At 41.6% G+C, this 22,138-nt stretch overlaps 1 protein-coding gene across 1 annotated transcript in view; it reads right to left on the bottom strand.

The window, feature by feature from the left end:
- Positions 1 to 22,138, bottom strand: part of LOC130171531 (glypican-1-like) — a 40,496-nt gene that overhangs the window by 7,010 nt on the left and 11,348 nt on the right. Inside the window, exons 2-5 of the mRNA XM_056379600.1 lie at positions 4,446 to 4,604; positions 2,530 to 2,747; positions 1,864 to 2,037; positions 211 to 376 (exon numbers count right to left, since the gene is read on the bottom strand). Of these exons, the coding sequence (XP_056235575.1) occupies positions 211 to 376; positions 1,864 to 2,037; positions 2,530 to 2,747; positions 4,446 to 4,604 (717 nt within the window). The remainder of the gene's footprint in view (positions 1 to 210; positions 377 to 1,863; positions 2,038 to 2,529; positions 2,748 to 4,445; positions 4,605 to 22,138) is intronic.

Consider the following 22,138-nt stretch of genomic DNA (forward strand, 5'->3'; position numbering starts at 1 on the left):
TGTACAGTTCATTCATACCTAAGAGAAAATTGGTATGCGCCACAGATTTTCATGAATCATTCATACGTGCAGCATAATAACAAATCTATTCGTATGAGTGGTTCTTGGATGAGGCTCGATGTCTGTTCCAGGGATCCACTCGGACTAATAAACATCTGGATTATCTCTCGATTTACTCTACCATTTCCTACTTCACTGTCTGAGTCTCACCTATGAGGTTTTGCCACTCCGGGTTCAGGTCGGCTTGGTTGGCCAGGCAGCCCTTCATGACATTGGAGCAGTAGTTGGAGCAGGGTTTGACCGAGGCCATGCCGCGACAGTGAGGGCAATAAACCAGCTTCATGAGAGCCTTCATACACTCTGGACTCAGGGAAACCTGGTGTATGCGGACAGGAGAGTTAGCATCAGAAAACAGAGAACAGGCAGTGAAAGAAGAACATTTAAATATATATATATTCACAGTCATTTATGATGATCGTAAGAGTCCCGTTTCCTCCCTTCACCCTTGATTACATGTTTATGGGAAATGTAGTGCAATCCCCATTCAAAAGTTTATTCTCCAAATTGGCTGTTAAGCCCTTCTTCTTTCCTTTTCAATAGGGAATTTACTCCATGAGGGCACAAATATCTCTAGGAAAAGACAAAACCATAGAGGGCGGTATTGTAACATCATAGGTGACAGCCTGAACAAGAAGGCAGTGATAGCTTTCCTTGTTAGTGTTTTAACAGTACATGGTTTCTGTTACACCTTCGGCTTCTGATTATGTACGTAAGTCATGAGAGGTGTCCAGTTCCATAGTGGAGTTATTTTACCACTTCCCCTCACGGATCTGATGGGGAGATACTCAAACCGAAGGCAGTTGAGGCCCATAACAACACCATTTTTAAATGTAGACTACAGAGTTTAAGATATTTGGATGCATTGTTCTTCCCTATGTGCAATCCATCACTGTCAACATCAAGTCTGCATTGATTTGTGTCAGTGTTACTTTATCTTTGTGTGGTGACGTGCTGATTAATTTAAAAAGTCTGCACTCAATAACAATAATGTAGTTCTAACAAAAATGAATGCAGACTAGATGTTCACTGTGATGGATCACCCCAACTCAATGCGCTCTTCATTTTTACAACAATTGGAAATGAATGGGAACTCGTGCGAGCCTGGAACTGCAAGAAAAAAACATTCACATTATTAAAACACAGCTACACAGTGGACAAAATTTTTAGCTCTGATATAAAGTGCTGTATATCTGAGCAGTAAAAAATAGGTTGAGACATGCAAATCAACAGTGTGGTCGTCCAAACAGTAAATCTAGCAGTCTTATAAGACATAAATGAAAAATGGAGGGTGTATAAAAGTCTTGTGACAGTATACACTCGGTCAAACAAGTCATTTAGATGAAAACACAAACACAGTCACACAAGATACACTGAGTTTCTGAGTTTGTTAAATTTTCATTGGGAGCTGAAAAAAACATCATCACACCCATAATTTGACAAGCGCATTGTCACCCCTCCAAATGAGAGCTTTGTTCTGCAGGCAGAGTCTGACACTTGATTTTTGATGATCTTTGTTTTTCATTTTCAGGGTGGAGACATGTTCTCTGACAGTTAGGGTGTGTCGAGCATGTCTTAGTCACACACACACACACACACACACACACACATACACACACAGAAAAAGAGATGATGCTCACAACAACACAAACACTCAATCTTGAACTCTCAGTTTCTCTCACACAAACACCCTGTTAATCTCTCCCTGCTTCACTGCATCTCCTCCTGTGACTGTCTCACACACACACACACACACACACACACACACACACACACACACACACACACACACACACACACACTCACCTGAGAGACCTTCCTGACCACCTCTCCGCTGACTATCAGCCCCTGGACAAACGACCGGGCTGTGACAAAAGCCCGGATCACCTTTGCCTTCATGTCCCGAGGGACATCTCCAAATGGCCGCAGCGTCTCCTGTTGCTTAGCAACGCATTCAAGGTAGTCCTCTGATAGGCTGACCTGTGAGACAGGGTGACAGTGGCAGACACGATGTAAGGGAAGCATGTTGTTTAAAAATACCTTTCCACCCTATCAGACGAATGCAAATCAGTAGACTATGTGTTTAAGAGTGATATTGGATGGATAAACATTGTGAACGCAAGTGACGCATCTAAAAATGGAAAGTGTATCAGCTTGTCACATTAATTAGGTATTTTTTGCTGAGCCAGAACAGAAACAAGGCAATTGAGGAACTAGATGAAAGGATCAAGAAAATCCTTCAACTGCATCCATTCAAATTTCAAGTAGGCTATTACCGTCCTGATTTGGTTCGACTCAGTATAATTTGACTGTTATTGTATTATTTCACAATGAAAAAGATAAGACGTATCCTTTCTTCTGCCCTCTCATGTCAGTTATTCAATCAATACTCTGATTTCTGCTTTACTACAACATTATTGAATTCATAAAAATGCTCTTTTCCTCATTCTACATAGTCAAGTCTGTACCCACCTCTGCAGGGGCGGAGGATTTAAATGTGCGCTCCAACAAGCGGGACCAGAACTCAGACAGGGTCTCGTCCAGGTTGAGAGCAGAGCCCCGGTAGTACTGTCGCAGGTCAGTGTAGAGATCGCCATACAGACGGGTGTTCTGGGAGTACAGAGGGCCGAGTGGAGACAGCGCCTCCTGCAGGGAGCGCTCTGAGTGACTGTGCAGCTCAGTGAAATAGGCTGGAGAGAGAAAAGGAAGGATGACAAAGGACAGATAGATGGGAAAGTGTCCACATGCAGAGAAATAAGAGTAAAGGGAGGTTGCAGTTTGATATTTCTTGTTTCTGGCCACGTGACAAATGTCCAGTATTCACTCCTCTTCAAGCTCTGTTTTGGAGTTTGGTGCTGGACAGGGAGTGTTCACTGAAAACAGCTGCCCACTGCCCCTGTAAACGCCACTAATGAAGCAGTGTTGCAGACTATAAAGCCAAAACAATGATCTGAAACGACCTGCAGTCAGAGTTTGACACAATGAGCGACTCCCTTCACATTACACATAGTCATTTAAACCATTGTTAATATAAAACTATTGATTAGTGCAGCTTTAAGTGTAATTATATTTTGTAGAAACATTATCCAATGAATAGTAATAAATATATCATGTAATAGATATGTGGAATACAGAATGAATAAGGAATTAGATTGTTCCTCGGGCCAATCATATCAATAGAAATGGATTTGAATGTACTGAAACTAACTAATCCATGTGAGCTTGTACAGCATTTGAACACAGCCATTTGAATTTATTTATTTCCAACATAAAAAAAGAATTTTAACAGTTTGTTTATTATGACTATCATAATCAAATTCTTGGAAGATTCTTGATTTAAAGTGTGTTTATTGCAGCCATGACGCTGATTTACTCTCTTCATTAACATTTTTTAAGGTTTTTTTTTTTTTTATTTTCACTGCTGCCAGATGGATTCAAAGTGATAGAGAGGTCAAACAGAGAGAATAAGGGAGGCAGCAAGCTGTCTCTGCAGTATACTGGTCTGGGCTTTTCCCTCCTTCTTCAAAGGCTGTGGACCATTGCCAGCCTGCTCTAACCACAACCAGATGGACGGCCACAGTTTTGCTACTGAGGTGGCCTGCTGCCTTCAGACTAATAATACTGTCGTCGTCGTCGTCGTCGTCGTCGTCCTCCTCCTCCTCTTCCTCCTCCTCCTCCTCCTCCTCCTGCTGCTCTGTTTCTCTTCATTCTTTATGTTTTATTTTGATTCATTGTTTCTGCTCAGTACTAATGACACATTTCTCACTTTCTGCATTGGTCTGTCTCCCTATTGTTATCAGTGGCACTTCTCAGTCTGTGCTTCTTTTCTTCCTCCTTCCATCCCTCTCTTTCTCTGATGTGCACTGATCTGCAGACTCGGCTCCTCAGTGGGTCAACTGCTCATTAGCTGAACCAGCCACTGCCCCAGGGGGACACCCCTCTGTTTGTGTGTGTGCGTGCGTGTGTGTGTGGGTGTGTGTGTGTGTACCCCTTCGACATCAGGGGATCGGCTTATCACGTTTCATTGTGTCTGGCTGACTCCGCTCTCATTATAACACCCAGTCAGGGGTCCCCTTGACGCACAGGACACACACACACATCCTCCCACACACGCACACGTGCACACACACACGCGCGCACACACACACGCGCGCACACACACGCGCGCGCGCACACACACACACACACACACACACCGGCACTACTGAAGCTGCAGTATTGAGCTTTGAGCCTCACAGCCTGAGCTTGTACCAAACACAAACTCACAAATACACAACATACAAATGTCACACTCCCCTGGGCTCACTGCTGAAGCTTTGCTATTGAGCTCAGCCAGTAATGAGTGTCTCGAATACGCACACATATCCACAAACACAAACGCTACTTACTGTCGAAGCTCCTGTGGAGAGCGTTGAAAGCGGCCTGCAGCGACCTGCCGGCCTCTCTGATCAGTCCCTCGGTCTCTTGGGCGGTCAGACCGGCCAGATTCTCCTCCATGGTGCTGGTGCAGCAGGTCGGACCCTGGGGACACATCCTCAGATGTTCACCTGGTGCAGTGGGGAAAGACAAAAAGTCATTAATTAATTTAATTGTGCGTTATTTAATTGATTTACATTAACTAGTAATTGAACATGTCAGTTCTTGGACATTCACCATCAAACCAAAAGCAGACATCACCAGGCTGAAAGAAATGGAAGTTAAAAACAATGTAGTGTAATTGTAAAATACAAATGTGTGGGTTTCAGGAGCCACAGCTGTTGTAGGGATGTGAGTGGTGGTCAGTGCGCCACCTCGGTGAAGACTGAAATATATCAACAACTATTAGATGAATTATGAGTTATGAAATTTTTCACAGACCTATATGTTCCCCAGAGAATGAATCCCTCTGACTTGGGTGATGCCACCTGTAGGTGACATCTGTGCTTCTGAGTGAAATGTCTGAAATATCTCAGCAACTACTGGATAGATTCCCATGAAATCTTGTTAAGACATTCACGTCCCGTTCAGGATAAATTGTAAAAAAGATCCTGACCTTATTATCCGGTGCCATCATCAGTTCAAAATTTTAAAGCGTCCAATACTTTGATTTGTGACTAAATACCTGCAAATACTGACATTCCCATTAGCCTCTGGAGCCTCAGGCTACTTTGTGCTTGGTGCTAATTGGCAAATGTTAGCATGTTAAACTGAGATGTTGAGGATGGTGAACAAAATACCTGCTAAACATCAGCATAGGATCTTTCTCAGTGCTATGGACTTTGGAAACTATGGAAAATATCTATGGAAAATATCCATATATTCATTACTGAAGACATGTGAGTGTTTTCCCCACCTTGTAAAGGACTGTGGGATTCTTTGATTAATCTTGAAACAACCAATTCCCCAAAGTCAAAGTCAGTGTCTATGACTCACTGTTTGTTCACTGAGATTAATAATGAAGAAGTCAGACAGAGAACCACTTGGACCATTCACAACATGCGGCTTACACACTGCTGACATGTTAACACATCAATAATGTAACACTCTGAGAGGAACCGCTCTTCTTCACTTTCATATGAGTTGTACTGTTTATATTTGTTACTTATTACTTAATGTAGAATTTTGAATGCAGGACTGGAGGGTTTTTCCATTTTCCATCCGGTGCAGCTTCTTTTGCATAAGTAAAGAATGAAGTGCCTCTCAAACCACTGCATTAAGTATTTATTGCCCTCCTGGAATCATTTTATATAAAGTTATCAACCACTGAAGCACTCTGTATGTACATATATAGTAGTATAGTATATATATATATATATATATATATATATATTTTTTTTTTTTTTTTTTTGTTTGTTTCTTTTTTTTTTTTTTTTTTCATGGTTTATACCGACTATCTGTGTTTCTGCACATTTATTTTGGGACAAAATGTAGGTAGATAAAATAGCACTGATGACTACATTGAAATTCAGTGCATTAATTTTTACAATTAAAGCCTGTTAGAGTTTAATATCTGACGTCACTTTTTCAGACATGACCTGGGACCTTTCTTGCATGTCTATAACAATGCATTGTATTTTATGCATTGTGAAAAATAGAACATTTTCCTCTGAAATGTCGTGGAGGAGAATAATCAAGTAACATAAAATCTATGTAGTCAAGTGAAGTACAAGTAAATATGTACTGTGTCTGACTGTGAAAATAAACACAAAAATGCCAGAATAGATAAAAAACAGTAAATGAATAAAAGGTAAAGCAACTTTTTTAACCTTTGCATGTGTGGCTATATATCCGCTTACAGGACAAACTGCTTGGCCTGAAGTGTAATACAAAAACTCTGCAGTGATGAATGCTGAGAGTAACAGAATAGGTTTTGGCTTTGACTCCTCCAACCCTCTAGCCAATAACTGAACCCTGCGCATGACACACCTAAACTGAACATGTGCCATGGTGTTAGAAAAAAAAAATCTTTACCATAGATTTATAAAAATATGAAGTACAGGCTACAAAATGGCTCATCCTCAACCTTTTTCTATCCTTGAGGGGATACGCAGGTCTGTGAGGGAAATTAAAAATAAAGATGTTTTTCACACACATACTTGTTCACACACACTCTGAGTTTGCCAGACAGCCTAGAAAGCAGTCTGCAGCATCGGTCTCTTGACGGACCAGATGCCTCAGGATTAGTGTGTGTTCATATGTGTGTATGTGTGTGTGTGTGTGTGTGTGTGTGTGTGCCCACGTCTGGAAAGGTTAAGGGTGAGTAAGTACCCCACAGCTGTGTGCATCACTGCTCTCTTCCTTCCTTAACAGGTCCTTGGTTGGTGTGTGTCTGGGTCTCTCTCTGTCTGTGCGAGTGTGTGTGTGTGTGTGTGTGTGTGTGTGTGTGTGTGTGTGTGTGTGTGTGTGTGTGTGTGTGTAGGTTGGGGGGCAGAATTTGTCCACCATGGTAAGTGGAGCAGAAGAGGAGACGCCTTCATCATCACTGCTCCATGAATCTTTCATTGGCACTGGCTGGTGCGTGTGTGTGTGTGTCTGTGTGTGTGTGTGTGTGTGTGTGTGTGTGTGTGTGTGTATGTGAGAGAGAGAGCAAGAGAGCGAGAGACTGACAGCTGTAGTAAAGGAAATAGCACCTTCTGTACCACCTTACTTCTTTTCCCACAAACCTTTTTGGGACATTTCAAGGCGTTTTAACTTTATTACAAATACAAGAGAATAAGATATAGTAGTTTACACATCTGGATTAAGTTGAGCACACGCATACACGCCCATCCCACAAATCAAAGAGGACACACATTTAATATTCTCATTTCCTCTTCAAGTGTCAGATGCAGGTCAGCCAGTCTGAGATGAGACGCTTCACTCCTGCCAACCCAAACAGCATCAAACAAAATCGCCCCCTCCATAATCACACCTGCTTTGCTGGGCTGTGAGTCTGATCATTCAAAGTTGGAGAAGGCTTTAAAAATGTAACTGCATCCTCACACTTTAGCTGTGAATTTTCACACAACTCCCACAATCCTGTCAATCTGGTTATCGGAGAGAACTACTGCATGACCTCTTATCTGCGACAACTCAAGTCAACAGCTGAAGAAAATTAGATTGAAAAAAAAAAAAAAAAAGTTTGCTATTGAAAATTTGCAGCAGCACATCACGCAGTCAAGTACAATAGCGAGACTGCCCTCCTGTGAAAAATGAGCGGACAGGTCATCTGCGCAGCAGGTTATTATGACACATAGTACATTTTGTTGTTAGGTGACATCTAGTGGCCGTAGTAATTATGAGAGGAGTGAAGGAAGAAGTCTGGTGATGTAATATATACATAACTCAAACCACAAACTTTTTCCTAAACCTATCCAAGTAGTTTTTGTGCCTAAACATAACCTTGGCGACGAAGGTCTGGTACACCGCTGATGGTACACTCTGCATGTTCATTATTGTCACCATGACAACCTAGGTCCGGTAGACCTGTCGCCCTGGGGGCACTAATTCAGGAAACACTCCTATGGGTCGTATCAGAAGGTTGTAACAGAGGACCTATATGGCTGTTCAGGCTGGAGGACTTTTTGACAACTGCCCTGCAGTAAGTAAAATCTCACTGTAAGTTGTTTCTAATATTTCGTCCCATTCCAAAGGACCAGTTGAATCATCACCGCCAAGTTATTCAGTTGATATCTGAATGAAGAAATGAAGAAGGTTTATCAAAAGAGTTGATAGGGTGGGATTACCATTCCCCGATTGGGTTCCCCCTGGGCAGCTAAAAATGTTTTTTGTTGGTTTGTGATCATTTTTGGATGCTGTACACTTTGAGTTGTTTCCCTCAACAAAATGTTGAGCGACATAATGAATCACTCCTTTATCTCTTTCAGTTACTTTAGAGATGGAGCTGTTGCTGTGTTTCATCTGCGACACTGAGTTGGTAAGGCTTGCCATGCAATGACAGAGGACTAATAACCAAAAAGGAATGTCATTTCATAGGCATGAAAGTTTTTAATTTGAATTATATTCAGTTTCAAGTCACAGCTCTGTGATAAACGCTTCCATCTGTTAATAGAGACTTAATTGAGATAATTTTTCAGTATGATAACTGTGGCTTTGGGGTCAGTCAAATTTGTAGCCACCTAGTAAAACAGAAGACTGGAAGCTTTATTTTCCTTGCTATACTTTTATTCAGTCATACAGTAAAAGGAAAAGGACAAAGTGCTTCCCAGCACCACAAGACAAACACAATAATGGCCAATCACTCATAATTATGTTGTCTAGATGCAGTCAGAGGTGCAACACACCCACACATATTGAAAAAAACTGATAATCTTCTCAAATTGCACCAATTAATGATGATTGGGTCGAGGCTCTGACTATCAATCAAATCTGCCAACACTGGCCATACTAGGATGGGATGGGATGGGATGGGATGGGATTGAATAGGATAGAATAGGATTGGATAGGATAAGCTAAGATAAGACAGGACAGGATAGAATAGAATAGGATAGGATAGGATAGGATAGGATGGGATAGGATAGGATAGGATGGGATAGGACAGGATAGGCTAAAATAGAATAGGATAGGATAGGCTATAGCTTCACACACATACATGCGATTTCTCTGCTGGAGTTTAAAACCACGCCATAAGTATTACATATCATAGCAGAGATCATCTTTGGGTGCTCATGTGCTGCAGTTAATGTTAGCATTTTGTTGTTGGTTTGCTTACCAACCCAGACGACACAGGGCGTTTACCACAGACACATATGCTTCACTGCATTCCTGGGTTGCTGGGTAATGGAAGCAGCTGGCATCCTGCTATAAAACCTTAATTTACTTGGAAAGACAGAAATGAGCACAGTGGTGACATACTAACACATGTACAAAAAGCAAGCTTGCAAACATGCTAATACATGCAGACAGATACACCTCACAGAGGGTGCAGAGACCAGAATGTCCAACATAGAACAGGTTTTCTCAGGAGGATGCCTTGCTCAAGGGTTTTGTGATGGGAAATGGGCAGCATTTGGACAACCATCTGCACATAGTGAGAGAATGAGGTTATCAAAAATCCTTTTAGGCAAAGCCTTGGAGCAAAACTGAGCTTTTAAATGCTGCTGGGAAAAGGGGAGAGGAGAGGAGAGGAGAGGAGAGGAGAGGAGAGAAGAGGAGAGGAGAGGAGAGAAGAGAGAAAAAGATTTGGATCAAATTAAATCAGTTTCTATAGGTTTGGCTGCCCACTGTTTTTGCCCTCAAGCTTCAGCATATATTTAGTCAAGTCCATATCCCGAGGGGCAAACACACACACACACACACACACACACACACACACACACACACACACACACACACACACACACACACACACACACACACACACACACACACACACACACACACAGGTTTGTACTACACTTGTGGAGACCTTCATTGACATTATTCATTCCCTAGTGTCTAAGGCTGCATTGATATAAGACAAGCAAGATGCTGAGAGCATTTCAAAAGGGAGAGAGGGAGCGTAAGAAATCTCGACACACATTTACACAAGTGAAGATTAGTTGGGAATATAGGTAAAACTGGGTTATGCTTGAAATGAACTAGCTTATACAAAGTGCCGTCCAATCAAGTCTAAAGGTAAGTGTTTATGTCTGTTCTAAATTTATTGCCACCCTCAAAGTAAGGATGAAAAGGTTGCCATCATACACAGGTCGCGGTGCATCTTTCAAATGTGGATAATGGTGCAGTTCTTGATCATTGCCCATTTGCATTTGCTTGTTCACATGAAAGGTGCGAGAAGAAGTTTTATGAAGAACAAAAGAGAAGAGATATACTGTAGATCATTTCAAATCTGCTTGATTTGTCAACTTTTACACCTGGCCAATTGCTTGTCATATTTATTGGTTTCTCGGAGGTTCCCAGGACCTTATCCCCTGAATCAATAATTGTACTGACAAAATATTCCCGCTCAGACACCTAATCTCAAACATCTTTGTGCAAGATCTCTGGATTTTATTTCTGTGACTGATCATTTGTGTGACATCTCAACCATCTCATCCCGAATGCCTGAACCCATTTTGTAGTGCTCGATTAAATAAAGCTGCCATTATTCTTGTGGTTTCCACAGGGATCCACTTGGATGGGAGAGTTTTGATTGACATGCAGTACACAAATCTGAACACTGCTCTTGTTGCCTATTCCAAACCGAAGATTCACCAACACGAAGCAGACAAAACCATTATTTAACCAAACTAATTCTGACCTTAAGCCTTGAACCATGTTTTAATCTTCAAAGAGACTTTTAAAGAAGAGAAAACAGATGTTTTTATGGTTCCTTAATTTATTTTATTTAGAAAAATTCAAATGACAAGTTGTGAAGAGCAGAAGATGAAAAAGGCTTTTGTGAAAACATGATGGCTGTTGACCCTGCTGCTGCCCCTGCTTGTATTTGTCAGGCACTTGTAGTGATGTACAGCTCAGAGGAGTCTTTGCTGCATGTGCACATTATCCAAAACTGTCGGCATAAGAAGTCGTAGGTGGAAAAGATGGAATATCTGTTCCTGAATATGAAGAGTTCAGTGGTGGCTACACATCTGCAGCTATGGTGTAAAGATTTTTTACAACCTTTAATTACCACCTACAGGAGATATGATCAGCAGGAAATGATTTCCTGCATTGTTGTAAACTAGAGCCCTAATGATACAGGATGTTTGGGGCTGATACCAAAAGTCTGATATCGATATATCGGCAAATATCCTTTATATATCAGTGTTTCACATACATTTACTTTGACGGGCTGCCCAGGTATATCACAACATGTAATCAACCCTCAAAGACCAGATCCGAGTGAATATGAGACAACATATACAGCGATACCAATATATCTGTGATAGACCAATACTGGCCAATAAAATCGTCCAACTGATAAATTGGTCTGAGCAGGTGCAGCTACAGAACAGACAGCGTCTGACCCCTGGCTGGCATGAATTTGAGTGTTGACACTTCTGGCAGTAAAAATGTGTTGACGATATAACAAAAAAAGTAAGGTAAAAAACTCATCTGACTTAAAAACCTCTTGTATAATCATTGCTCAGTCAGTCATTTATGTATGCAGGAAATGTCTCCGGAGTCCAGTAAAATCCTGCTCCACATTATGCAGTCATCACCACAATCAACCCTGAGTGCTCCACAGTTCACAACCCTCTATTTTTGGCCACTGCTCAATGACTTTCAGCAGGTCAGGGACTGAAACCAACAACCTTACGGCCTCAGTCTGGTTCCTGTAATATGAAGACTTCTTATTACTGAAGATGTAGTTAAGGCAAAGCCCATTTAAACTTGGATTACAGAGTTCATTCACCTCGTTAGACTGACATGAATCCTGATGAGGTAAATTCCTCAGTATTGATTATGTGGAAACGTCTGATGTAAATTTATGGGGATAAATTAATTTAATGATGGATTTTATGCTGAGGAAAGATCACATGCTCCCTCAGCCCTCCTGGAGCTGAGTGCTACATTAGAAAGACCACACAACCTTGCTCTCCTGCAGGGTATTTTGCACTTAATCATTAAGTGAATCCATTTAATGCGAAACTTGTTTTTGGTTTTTCAAGATGTATACTGGTCGCCATGGAGACCACATCAAGACGACACTGCTTAGCCATTAATTTCCTTTTCTCCATCAAAAGCATCTGGCTCCCACTTTCTTCTCTCTGTCACACCCTCCCTCTTTTTATATCGTCTCTTTTTTTCTCCCCCCTGCATTCCTTGTGGCAGTCCCAACATACCTGAGCCCGTCTCGACAAGTGAGAAAACCTCAGCACGTGTGCCAAGCAGGCAAACAGGTAACCGGCACCGCACTGGAGACCAACAGGAAGCCATCCAGCGCGGCAGCAACGAGCTGAATCAAAGCCACTCGCACACAGAACGTGTGGAGTTTCAGACACTTCAGAGGTGACAAGCTCCTCTGCCTGTTGTTGCATCTGTAATCTAAAGCTATGCTCAGCTACCCTTAACTGAAAGTCAAATTAAAGTCCCATCAAGCCAAACACTGGTGAAGCCAAGCCAAGTATTCTGGTTTTGTCAACACCCAGATTTAATCGAAGGCAGGACATTGTTGATACAGCAATTTATTTAAACACTTGACAGCAGAGTCCATTAATTTCTTCTGAATGTTTTTTTTTCGTGTTATGGTGCCATGCTGCTGGCTTGCAAGTTAACACACAGGAATATTTATTGGTTTGGCTTCTGGCTACAGGCAGATAATTGGTGTTTCCCCTCTGGTAAAATGCATTTCTAATGTTCATGGGAAGATTTTTTGCTCTACAAGTTGTACGGTCTCTGCTACATGACATGTTAAGATGATTATTATATGATTATATATCAGTTTGATGCATCAGTGGCTGGAATTAGTTTGTTTTTGCTTCTTCTTTACATCAGGACACCTTGTCGTTCCTTTTGTAATTACTTTAATGACATTTTGGGGGTTGAGGGAAGACAGATTATTTTTTAATTCAGTCATAAACCAGTATATATAAAATAATTCATCTATACAGAGTCAGATTAATATTGCTTAATACCAAAGGGCCCATTTTCATGACACACACACACACACACACACACACCCACACACACACACACACACACACACACACACACACACACAAACACACACCCTTGTGGTCTTGATTAGGTGGATCAGGGTCACCAGACAAACAATTAAGAAGATCAGGTCACTGTATTTCATAACACACTCACCAGTTATAAGCACCAGTGTAAGCTTTTATCCACACACACATACACACACACACACACACACACACACACACACACACACATACTGTATACAATGGTAGGGGGACATTTAATGTTACTTAGACGGACATAATACCCTGAGGCTGTAGGTTACGCCCAATGGAATATACATACAGGATAATCTCATGTCTATTTAACACACACGCATGTTAGTCTTACTATAGTTGTAAGAGCCTAATGCATTCCCAAGCCCCTTACCCTAACTTAAACCATTACAAATAAATTCCTAAACCTAACCCGACATAAACCTGAATCTAACCTGAACCTTAAAACCAGCTTTTAACCATCAACAAGCACTTTGAATTTGTGGGGACCGGCAAAGTTTCGCTGATGCTCCGAAACGATGGTTTTGAACCAAATTTGGCCCTCACAACCCTAGAAAGACATGTGTACACACACACACACACACACACACACACACACACACACACACACACACACACACACACACACAGCACAGCTTTGAATACGAGCTATAACCCTTTGAATTGTGCAGTGGCAGCTCAGTTTTTGAGCAACTATGGGAAACTGCTGCTAAAACAAATGGTCATCCAAGCTTATCCCTGATGTTTTCAACCAAAGAGAGAAAACCCCCAAACAGCAAGACTTTGCAATTATAACTTTAATGATAATTAAGTATCTTAATGGCTGAACTTTGCTGACCTGACTATAAGTTGTTTTGTTTAATTGTAACTAATTCAAGACAATTTATGTACAAGCAAAATACAAGATCAATTTTGTTTTACTTGAGAAACTCCAGTTATGTTTCCAATATCTGAGATTGTTGAGGCATCTAGCGAGTGAAATGAGACGTGTAAATCCAATTACACTCTCAGCCACAGTAGAAGTGCCCCATCACACATCTAACCTGCACTGACACTGCACACTAATCTTTCTCACAGGTCAGGCAGTATGCGCTGAAGCTGAATCAGCACACTGTAAAGCACAACTTAAGGCCCTCAAATAACTAGTTTCAAGGTGTTAAACCATTGCTCAACCTGTTCTAGCTGCTGACAAAGGAACAAAATTGGGATTTGACAAACAGCTCTCATATGTGGTGGAGCATCGCTGTTGTCCATTGAAACGAATGAAACAATTTCCTTTATAATCACTTCCTGGCACTTTAAATGATAATTACAGTTTATTACAACTTCAGGAATTTACGGTTTCAGTCACCATTTCTATCAGAGATACTAACACTGTCCTCATCGAGCTAATTGAAGTGGAGACGTTGCTAAAACTAAGTTTATTCACCAAGCTATCTGTTTTAAGGATCCATATACAGATGAAAAAGTTTTTAGGATTTCAAATGTTATGGCAATCCATTCAAAAGCTGCTGTGATATTTCAGTCTGGATGAATGTAGTGGATCAACAGACTTACACTGTTGTGCCTACAGCCAAACACTTATAGATGATATTGACTCTTATGATGGAATGGGTATCTGAGTCTGAAATACATTGTTGGTCATAATTATCATTGAAGTCATCCAAGTTCAGTTCAACTCAACATATTCCATGTGATGGATCTCAACTAGACATTTCCATTTGCTCTAATGTCGCTGCCTCATTCTGATCCCAGATCATCTTCTTTCATTAACAGTCGAACGTGATCTACTTCCAAACAAAGGATACAACAATATCACTGTAAGAGGAAATCCATGGTAACTATACATGTGGTCACTGCACACATTGTTCCAATACTTTCAACACTAAAGTCTTTTACCTTCCACATTCAGGCAGTGAGCATGAGATTAAAAGAATTAGAAAACACGTTATCTACTTTAACTCCACGCTTAAATGCTCGTGTGAACTTGCACATGTGTAGGCCAAACAAGACCTGACCTTAAACTAAGAATAGCTGAGCGTGAAAGAACCAGTAGAAATGGAGATGTAGACAGACGCTAAGAACATTTACATTTAGAAGTGTAAATGTGTGTCATGTGATTGGCAGCTGACTATAAGCTATTGAGAGCAACCAGAATCTTTAAAAGCGCACACCTGTTGCGAGCCTGAGAAAGCCAGTGTAACCATGTACGACTATTTATAAATGAAGACGATCTCGACATCTCCTTGTGGGCGCCGGAATTTCTACTGAACAAATCTTTCTGCTGCTGCGCGCTGGATTATAATCTGCCACTGCCTCATTCCTCTCACCCATCCATCCTTCCTTCTCCCTTTTCTTCCCCCTCTCCTGCTGAGATGAAAGCCTCTCATAGGAAATGACCTTGCACTGTGTTACCGCGGGAACGGTCTGTCTCATTGTAACCGACCTGACCTTTAACCCTGGAGGCTGTAAGGACAGACACATACACACGGTACAGCGCACACAAACATGACACGTGCAGCGCCAAAAAAAATAGAAAAAAAGTCACGTAACACTGCGATCACATTACAAATACAATGTAAAACCAGTTTAATAAGACACACACACTCACACGCCCAGAGTCTGCCCCGGCTCTGCCATCACACACCACATCAAAGCGGCTTATTGCTGAGCAGTAAAAGTGGCGCAGTGGTTTGAATTTATTCCCTTCAGTCAGTCGTTTATTCACTGCTTCCCTTTCTTAATGAGCGTCTTACAATAACCCTGTCACTTACTGCGGCAAATTACCGCTACCTAAATGAGGGGCTGATGGTGCGTCTGTGTGCACGTATGTGTGTGTGTGTGTGTGTGTGTGTGTGTTTCCATCTCACACTCTCTTCACCATTTAAGGGCACCTGTGTGTGATTTAGAGTTCCACATGGCCTTCCTACCAAAGTGCACTTTTACCTTTTTACTATCCCCCGAAAAAGCGAGGGAAGGAGAGGAGGAGAGAGCCACAGAGCTGTAATGATGAAAGAGGAGAGAGATGGAGGGATGAGAAGGCAGTAAAAATGGAAATGAAAAAAGAGGGAGAGGTCGGAGGGAGGAGAGAGAGTTCGTCGGTGGCGACAGAGGCAGAAGCAAAGAGAGAGGAAAAAGGGGGAAAGGAGTCGGATATAAAACTGTAATCTACTTCTAAGTGTCTAATAAATCTGTTAATAAATCTTTTCCTCCGAATCTGGGATTCACAGTCTCTTTTTTCCTGGTATATTCACAGTTTCTCACAAATGTTTGCATATCTGATTGACACTTTATTGAACATAATTCTCCATCATCACAAAAAATGGCTTGCACTGCAGTTATGTGGCAATTCATCTCAATTTCGCCACAGCAAGCAGAGCCACTCAGAGCTGTGGTCAACGTGCAAATCAATGAGGCTGCTTGTCTTGCTTGTAGCTTATATAAATATTTGCTGCTATGTTTATGGCAAATGTCAGGAATGGTCCAAAAACCTCTTGTAGCTGCAGATTGCACTCAATGAGGTCGATATTTTGATAATTTATTCTCAAGTCTTTTTTCAGGTTGTCAAAAGTGCATATGGGGTTTTGACTTAAGATGCAATATGAAGATGTCTTCTCAGGGCTCGTCTGAACAGGAAGCGCTTCATGGAACAGATTTGCTTCTACACAGGCTGTATAATGCCGTACTTTTACTTTCACTACACGCACCTAACTGCAGCCTGAGAAGTATTTCTATATCTTAAGTCCGTTTTTTCATTTAATGAGCTTCACTACAGCGATTGTGTGCCGAGCTGCGGAGCACTGCCCAAACGCTGGTGACCTACAACTGAACACTACGGCTGAACGCATCCTGCGCAGACGCTGCTAATGTGCTGCTCAGGCTATGCAGCCGTGTAGATGTTGTGTGAGGCTTTGGGGAAAATACGTTTTATGGACTAAATGATTAATCAGTTCATTGAGAAAATTACTGTCAGATTAATCAATAGTAAGAATAATTGCTAGCTGCACATTTAATTCAGCGAGGCTATTACTGAGTATCAAATCAGACAGTTCAGTCACGGTATACTCCCTGGCGTAGTGCGGCAATTTCACACTGCCGTTGTGCACTCACCGGATATAACGATTGCAACAAGTGACCTTAATTGTTGCTTGACTTGAAAATGAACATTTTACTTTCCTCTGTGCGTCCCCCGAGTCACGCGACATGGAAATTAGGCCGCCATCAGCGGTTGGTTGCCGTTTTTCCAGTTTGAAAATACGTTGGCTGTCCCTCCCCTTCGAGCCAAGATGGCGACCGCTGAGGGTGAGAAGTTCCCACCGTTTTACACTCAACTTTTTGACCGTTTCTAGTGCACCTCCGGGTACTTATAGTGCTCTGCATGTCGCCATACTTGTCAATGTGGACGCACTTATGCACTCAAAACAGCAAGCGTGAGCATGGAAGTACACAAATTGAGACACAGCGAAAGAGTCTACAGTGATGTTAGCAGCTCGCGAAGAGGATTGTCTCCAGTGTACGGTTTACTGCACTGAGCGAAAACAATCAAGCAACCCTGACGAAAAGCAAATGTAAATGCTGATGCTCTTAAGACCAGACCAAAATATTAAAATGAGATGAGAAATGTGAGATGAAACCAGCTCGAAAAAAGCAGCAGAGAAAAAAAGGAGAGGGAGGTGTAGGCACACAGTGTTTTGGGTGAACCTTTCCTTATTTTATACCATTACTGAACTAAAAATACCCCACCACCCCACAGTCCAGCCCTGTCTGCTGCCCAGTGAGTGTGTGTGTGTTTGTGTGTGTGTGTGTGTGTGTGTGTGTGTGTGTGTGTGTGTGTGTGTGTGCATGTGTGAGTTCACATGGCACCAGCTTCACCATATAATACTATAATTCTATGTCATTTCTGGGAGTAGTTAAAGGCTCTTAAACTAACTACTACTTTTACTCCCCTTCACTCAGTCTGTAAAAAAAAAAAAAAAAAAAAAATCACAACACATGCCAGCTGGTGTGTGCCACGCCGGGTAAAGTCAGCGTCTGAGTGGTCACGCTTGTGCAAGTATGTGGATAATGCTGATGAAGGCAAAGGTCACGTCAGCCATCTCTCACTGCTGGGATTAGCCCTTATTTACAGTTTACCGTAAACAGAGGATTGTGTTGCATTGCGACAAATCAAGCGGAGACTATCCTGAGAAATAATGAGAGATCCTGCAAGTGTGAACACGCTGAAAGAGAGCAAGAGTCAAAAAGACAGAAACAAATATGAGTGACAGTGTGTGTTATTCCCTCTGTGGCAAGGTCAGTGCATTAGCTGTCATGCTGTGTGCCAAGAACTGCTAACACATAGATTAACAGGCCAGGATTAGCAGGAGATTAGACACCAGCCCCTAATCCAACAGCACAGTGTCGGCGGCGGTGATAGGAAGGTGGCGAACGAGAGGTGGGAACACATGAATGCGTGCGTGTGGGTGTGGGTGTGGGTGCGTGTGTGTGGGGTAGGGGGCAGGGGCAGATCCCCCATCGCAGCTCTTTCTCAGTAGGGGGCATCAAATCTCTGTGGTCACAGGAACATTAGGTCAAAGCATGAGGTCGAGGGGTTTCCAGGTCACAACAGTTGGGAAACTGAATGAATGTGGCAAACGACCGCCGCATCCGAGCTGCTGGGAGAACAGCCACGTGGTCTTGGACTGAAGCGCTGAGGAAGTTGGAAGTTTGACCAGAGCAATAACAGCCTTCTGCGCTCATGTTTCGTATCAACTTCAGATACATGATCTCCCACCAAAGGATTACAAATTACACAGAGACACAAGCACTGAGTTTTAAGTCTGGTGCTGTTAGAGATATTATTATAGAATGAAGCTGCTCCTCTTTATCCTGGTTGCAGACCTCTGAATCGCTGCCCACATCTCAGATTTTTTTCACATACATTCAAATAGATTTGGTCCTGTGATCATCAACGGTTAGCTCGTTAGAGAAACATCCAATTAGAGCTGCAGCTGACGATTATTTTCATTACTCATCAATCTGCCAGTTATTTTCATGATTAACTGACTGAACATTTGGTTGATATAATTTCAGAAAATAGTGAAATATGACATCACAATTTCCTACAGCCCAAGATGATCTCTTCAGATTATTTGAAAATGTCCGACCAATAGTCCAAAAACCTTAATCTAACTTTTCCAACTGGAGTCTGAATCAGGTTTATGCTGGTAAATAAGGTGTTTACGCCAAAGGTAGAGAGCAGAGCCAGCAATACCAGTCAGTTATGAATTATGATATTGTTATGGTAATGAAGCCTGTTTGTTTGGGGGAGGGGGGATCAAACAAAGTCTGGTGTAAACAAAAAAATGTCAAAGTGTTTGTTTGTCAAAACCACAGAAGAATCAAAATGTTGAGCAGATGATCAGTGTTTGCTCAACTTCCGTACAACACGACGGGTAAATCTTCTGCAATGACAATGTTTGACAAGATTCAAAGGAAGAGTGAGAGAAATGCAAAGCAGCTATTTGAATTTCATCTGGAGCACTTCTTCTTTCTGCTTGAAAGTCTATTCACAGAAATTCATTACTATGTCTCCCATGGTGCCTTTGGGCAAGGTTCTGTAAGTACTGTGCTGGACCTGCTGCACAAAGTGTGTTACATTTTTAAAAAAAACTCACATGGATACCCTGGTGTATCGTCAGGACATGACGCACACTGTGTCTTCAAAATGTTATGAGCCAAGGAGCCGCTTTTATGCAGTTCGCCACCTCTATCAAATAAACTTCTCTTTGTCTCCCAACGGCAAACTATCTAATAAAGCAGAAATGCCATAAAAATAACAATAAAAATAACATGGAATAACCTCTGCGCTAACACTCAGGAGGTTAAAATGATAAAAAAAAAAAAAAAGTGTGAGGGAGACTGGCTGTACGGAGCAAAGTAAGGCTCATAGAAACAAACATAGCAGGCGTGGATGGAGTTTGGATTCACAGCAACGAGTCTAATTATAGGCCTCTGCCTGATCCTCGCTTTCTAAGAAACACAAATACACACAAACACACACTCTGACAGGTACTTCAGGTTGGCATCAGGTTCTCCATTAACTAACCACAACTCGCATGATATCCCTGGGAGCTGACAAGCAGTTGTGAGTGTGCGTGCATCTGTGTGGTAACAAATCACAGACTTGCTCTTTCCATGAACCACTTGAATTCAGGTGAAAAGCTGCCGCATGGTCCCTCATTGATTTGACCTTTTACATCCACTCCTCAGAAATAAAATCAATCACCTTTCGCTGCACTAACATGTATCATAGATGATCACCACCCTCGGTTGCTATTGGAAACCGGTCCCAAGTCTGCTTGTTTTACCACGTAGAGCTGTGACAGGTACACCTGCCGTTGAAACCCAGTCAGATCTTAATGAGATCTGCATCTGATAATACTGTCCACCATGATCCTATCAGCGCTCGGGGGGGTGGGGGGGGGTTGCTTGCAGTGTGTGTGGTTGTGACCTCTCAGTCAGGACACAATAACATCCTCTGTTGTGCAAAACCACTAACTGACTTTAAATTCATTCAACATTCAAGCTATAAAACCTAATAAAAACCCTGCGGAGGTTTGAGGAAAATACTTACAAACTATGTGATTAGCAGTAATAATGTAATGTCTCCCCTGGTGGCTATACAGAGCACTGAATACATCTACAGCCGTTCCTTCAACATGCTAAGTCGAATTTAACATTTTAAATTCCCCCAATATAACTTCTGCTTGCTATCACAGGCTAAACACATAATTAGCACAAGAGTCTTGTGATGAGGTGCCGAGTATAAATTTGCGAGGACACGTTCATATTTATGGAGGAGATCATATGAGCTGAAAACATCACATCCACAGCAGATATCACATTCAAAAGATCTTACAGCGTTACTATAGCATTAACTTCATGTTTCTATCTCTGGTGCTCGACTTACCAATATGACGATGCAGGTTGGCTATTAAAGTGCCCCTCTACTCCAAAATGAGTTTTGCTTATTGTTTCCTCACGTGGATGTCTGACCTTCACCTTCAGTGATGCATGCGCAGAGTTTGACACCTGAAGGCTGCACAAACACTGAGAATTGACCTTTTATCGAAATAGGAGACATTTTGTGTCCAATAGTTAAACTTTTCATGCATTTTTAAATGAGGGACAAGGAGGTTTTGCAATATTAACAATTTTTATCCAGGTAATTGCACTTTTTTTTTCTGTGGATTGTCGTAACACATGTGTAGAGGGGATCTTTAAGTTAATATAATCTGCATTCCTCACAAACAATCACTAAACTTCTGATTTTTCCTCGCGTTGGTCTGAAAGCGGGTTTATAATCCTTTATTTTCACCCAGCGATACGACATATGATATATATTGTATTCAAAGTATAACAGAATAATCAGCTGATTACACAATAATCAGTTGTTTATATCTTAATTATTGAAACTTGTACAAAGATTTAACTGTATGAATAATATCACGCATGTTTTGAATAGTCACACTCAGACTACTGTGCGAAATCCCTGACCTAATTAACACCACCACGACTGCTCACAACAATCAACGTCTGTGAGACAGCTACAGACGTGTGTTTAGCATTTTCTCCTTATCATTATGTGTTATTACATATTGTAAAACTGGTTAAATGTTTGCTCAAAGATATTCAAAACTGGAGTTTGTGGAACCTTTTCAAAAAACCAACCAACATGATGGACTGAAAACTACTTGGTAGTCTGAGTGAAACCACAGACAAACTGATGCTTGTTTTGTTCTGTCATATTTTGCAGAAAAGACTTGAATTACAACAATTAATCCTTGTAATAACAAATAATAGAAGCCAGGCGTTGAGAGGAAGCAGGTCTGTGCTGGCATGTCGTGCTGCTAAAGGCTAGTGAAATGGAAAGCAGAGCACTGTAAAGCCTCACTATACATTCTCCAGTTCATCTGTCTGCAGATAACCCACTGAGCCTG

This window comes from Seriola aureovittata, chromosome 6 (genome assembly GCF_021018895.1).
Source record: "Seriola aureovittata isolate HTS-2021-v1 ecotype China chromosome 6, ASM2101889v1, whole genome shotgun sequence".
NCBI lineage: Eukaryota > Metazoa > Chordata > Actinopteri > Carangiformes > Carangidae > Seriola > Seriola aureovittata.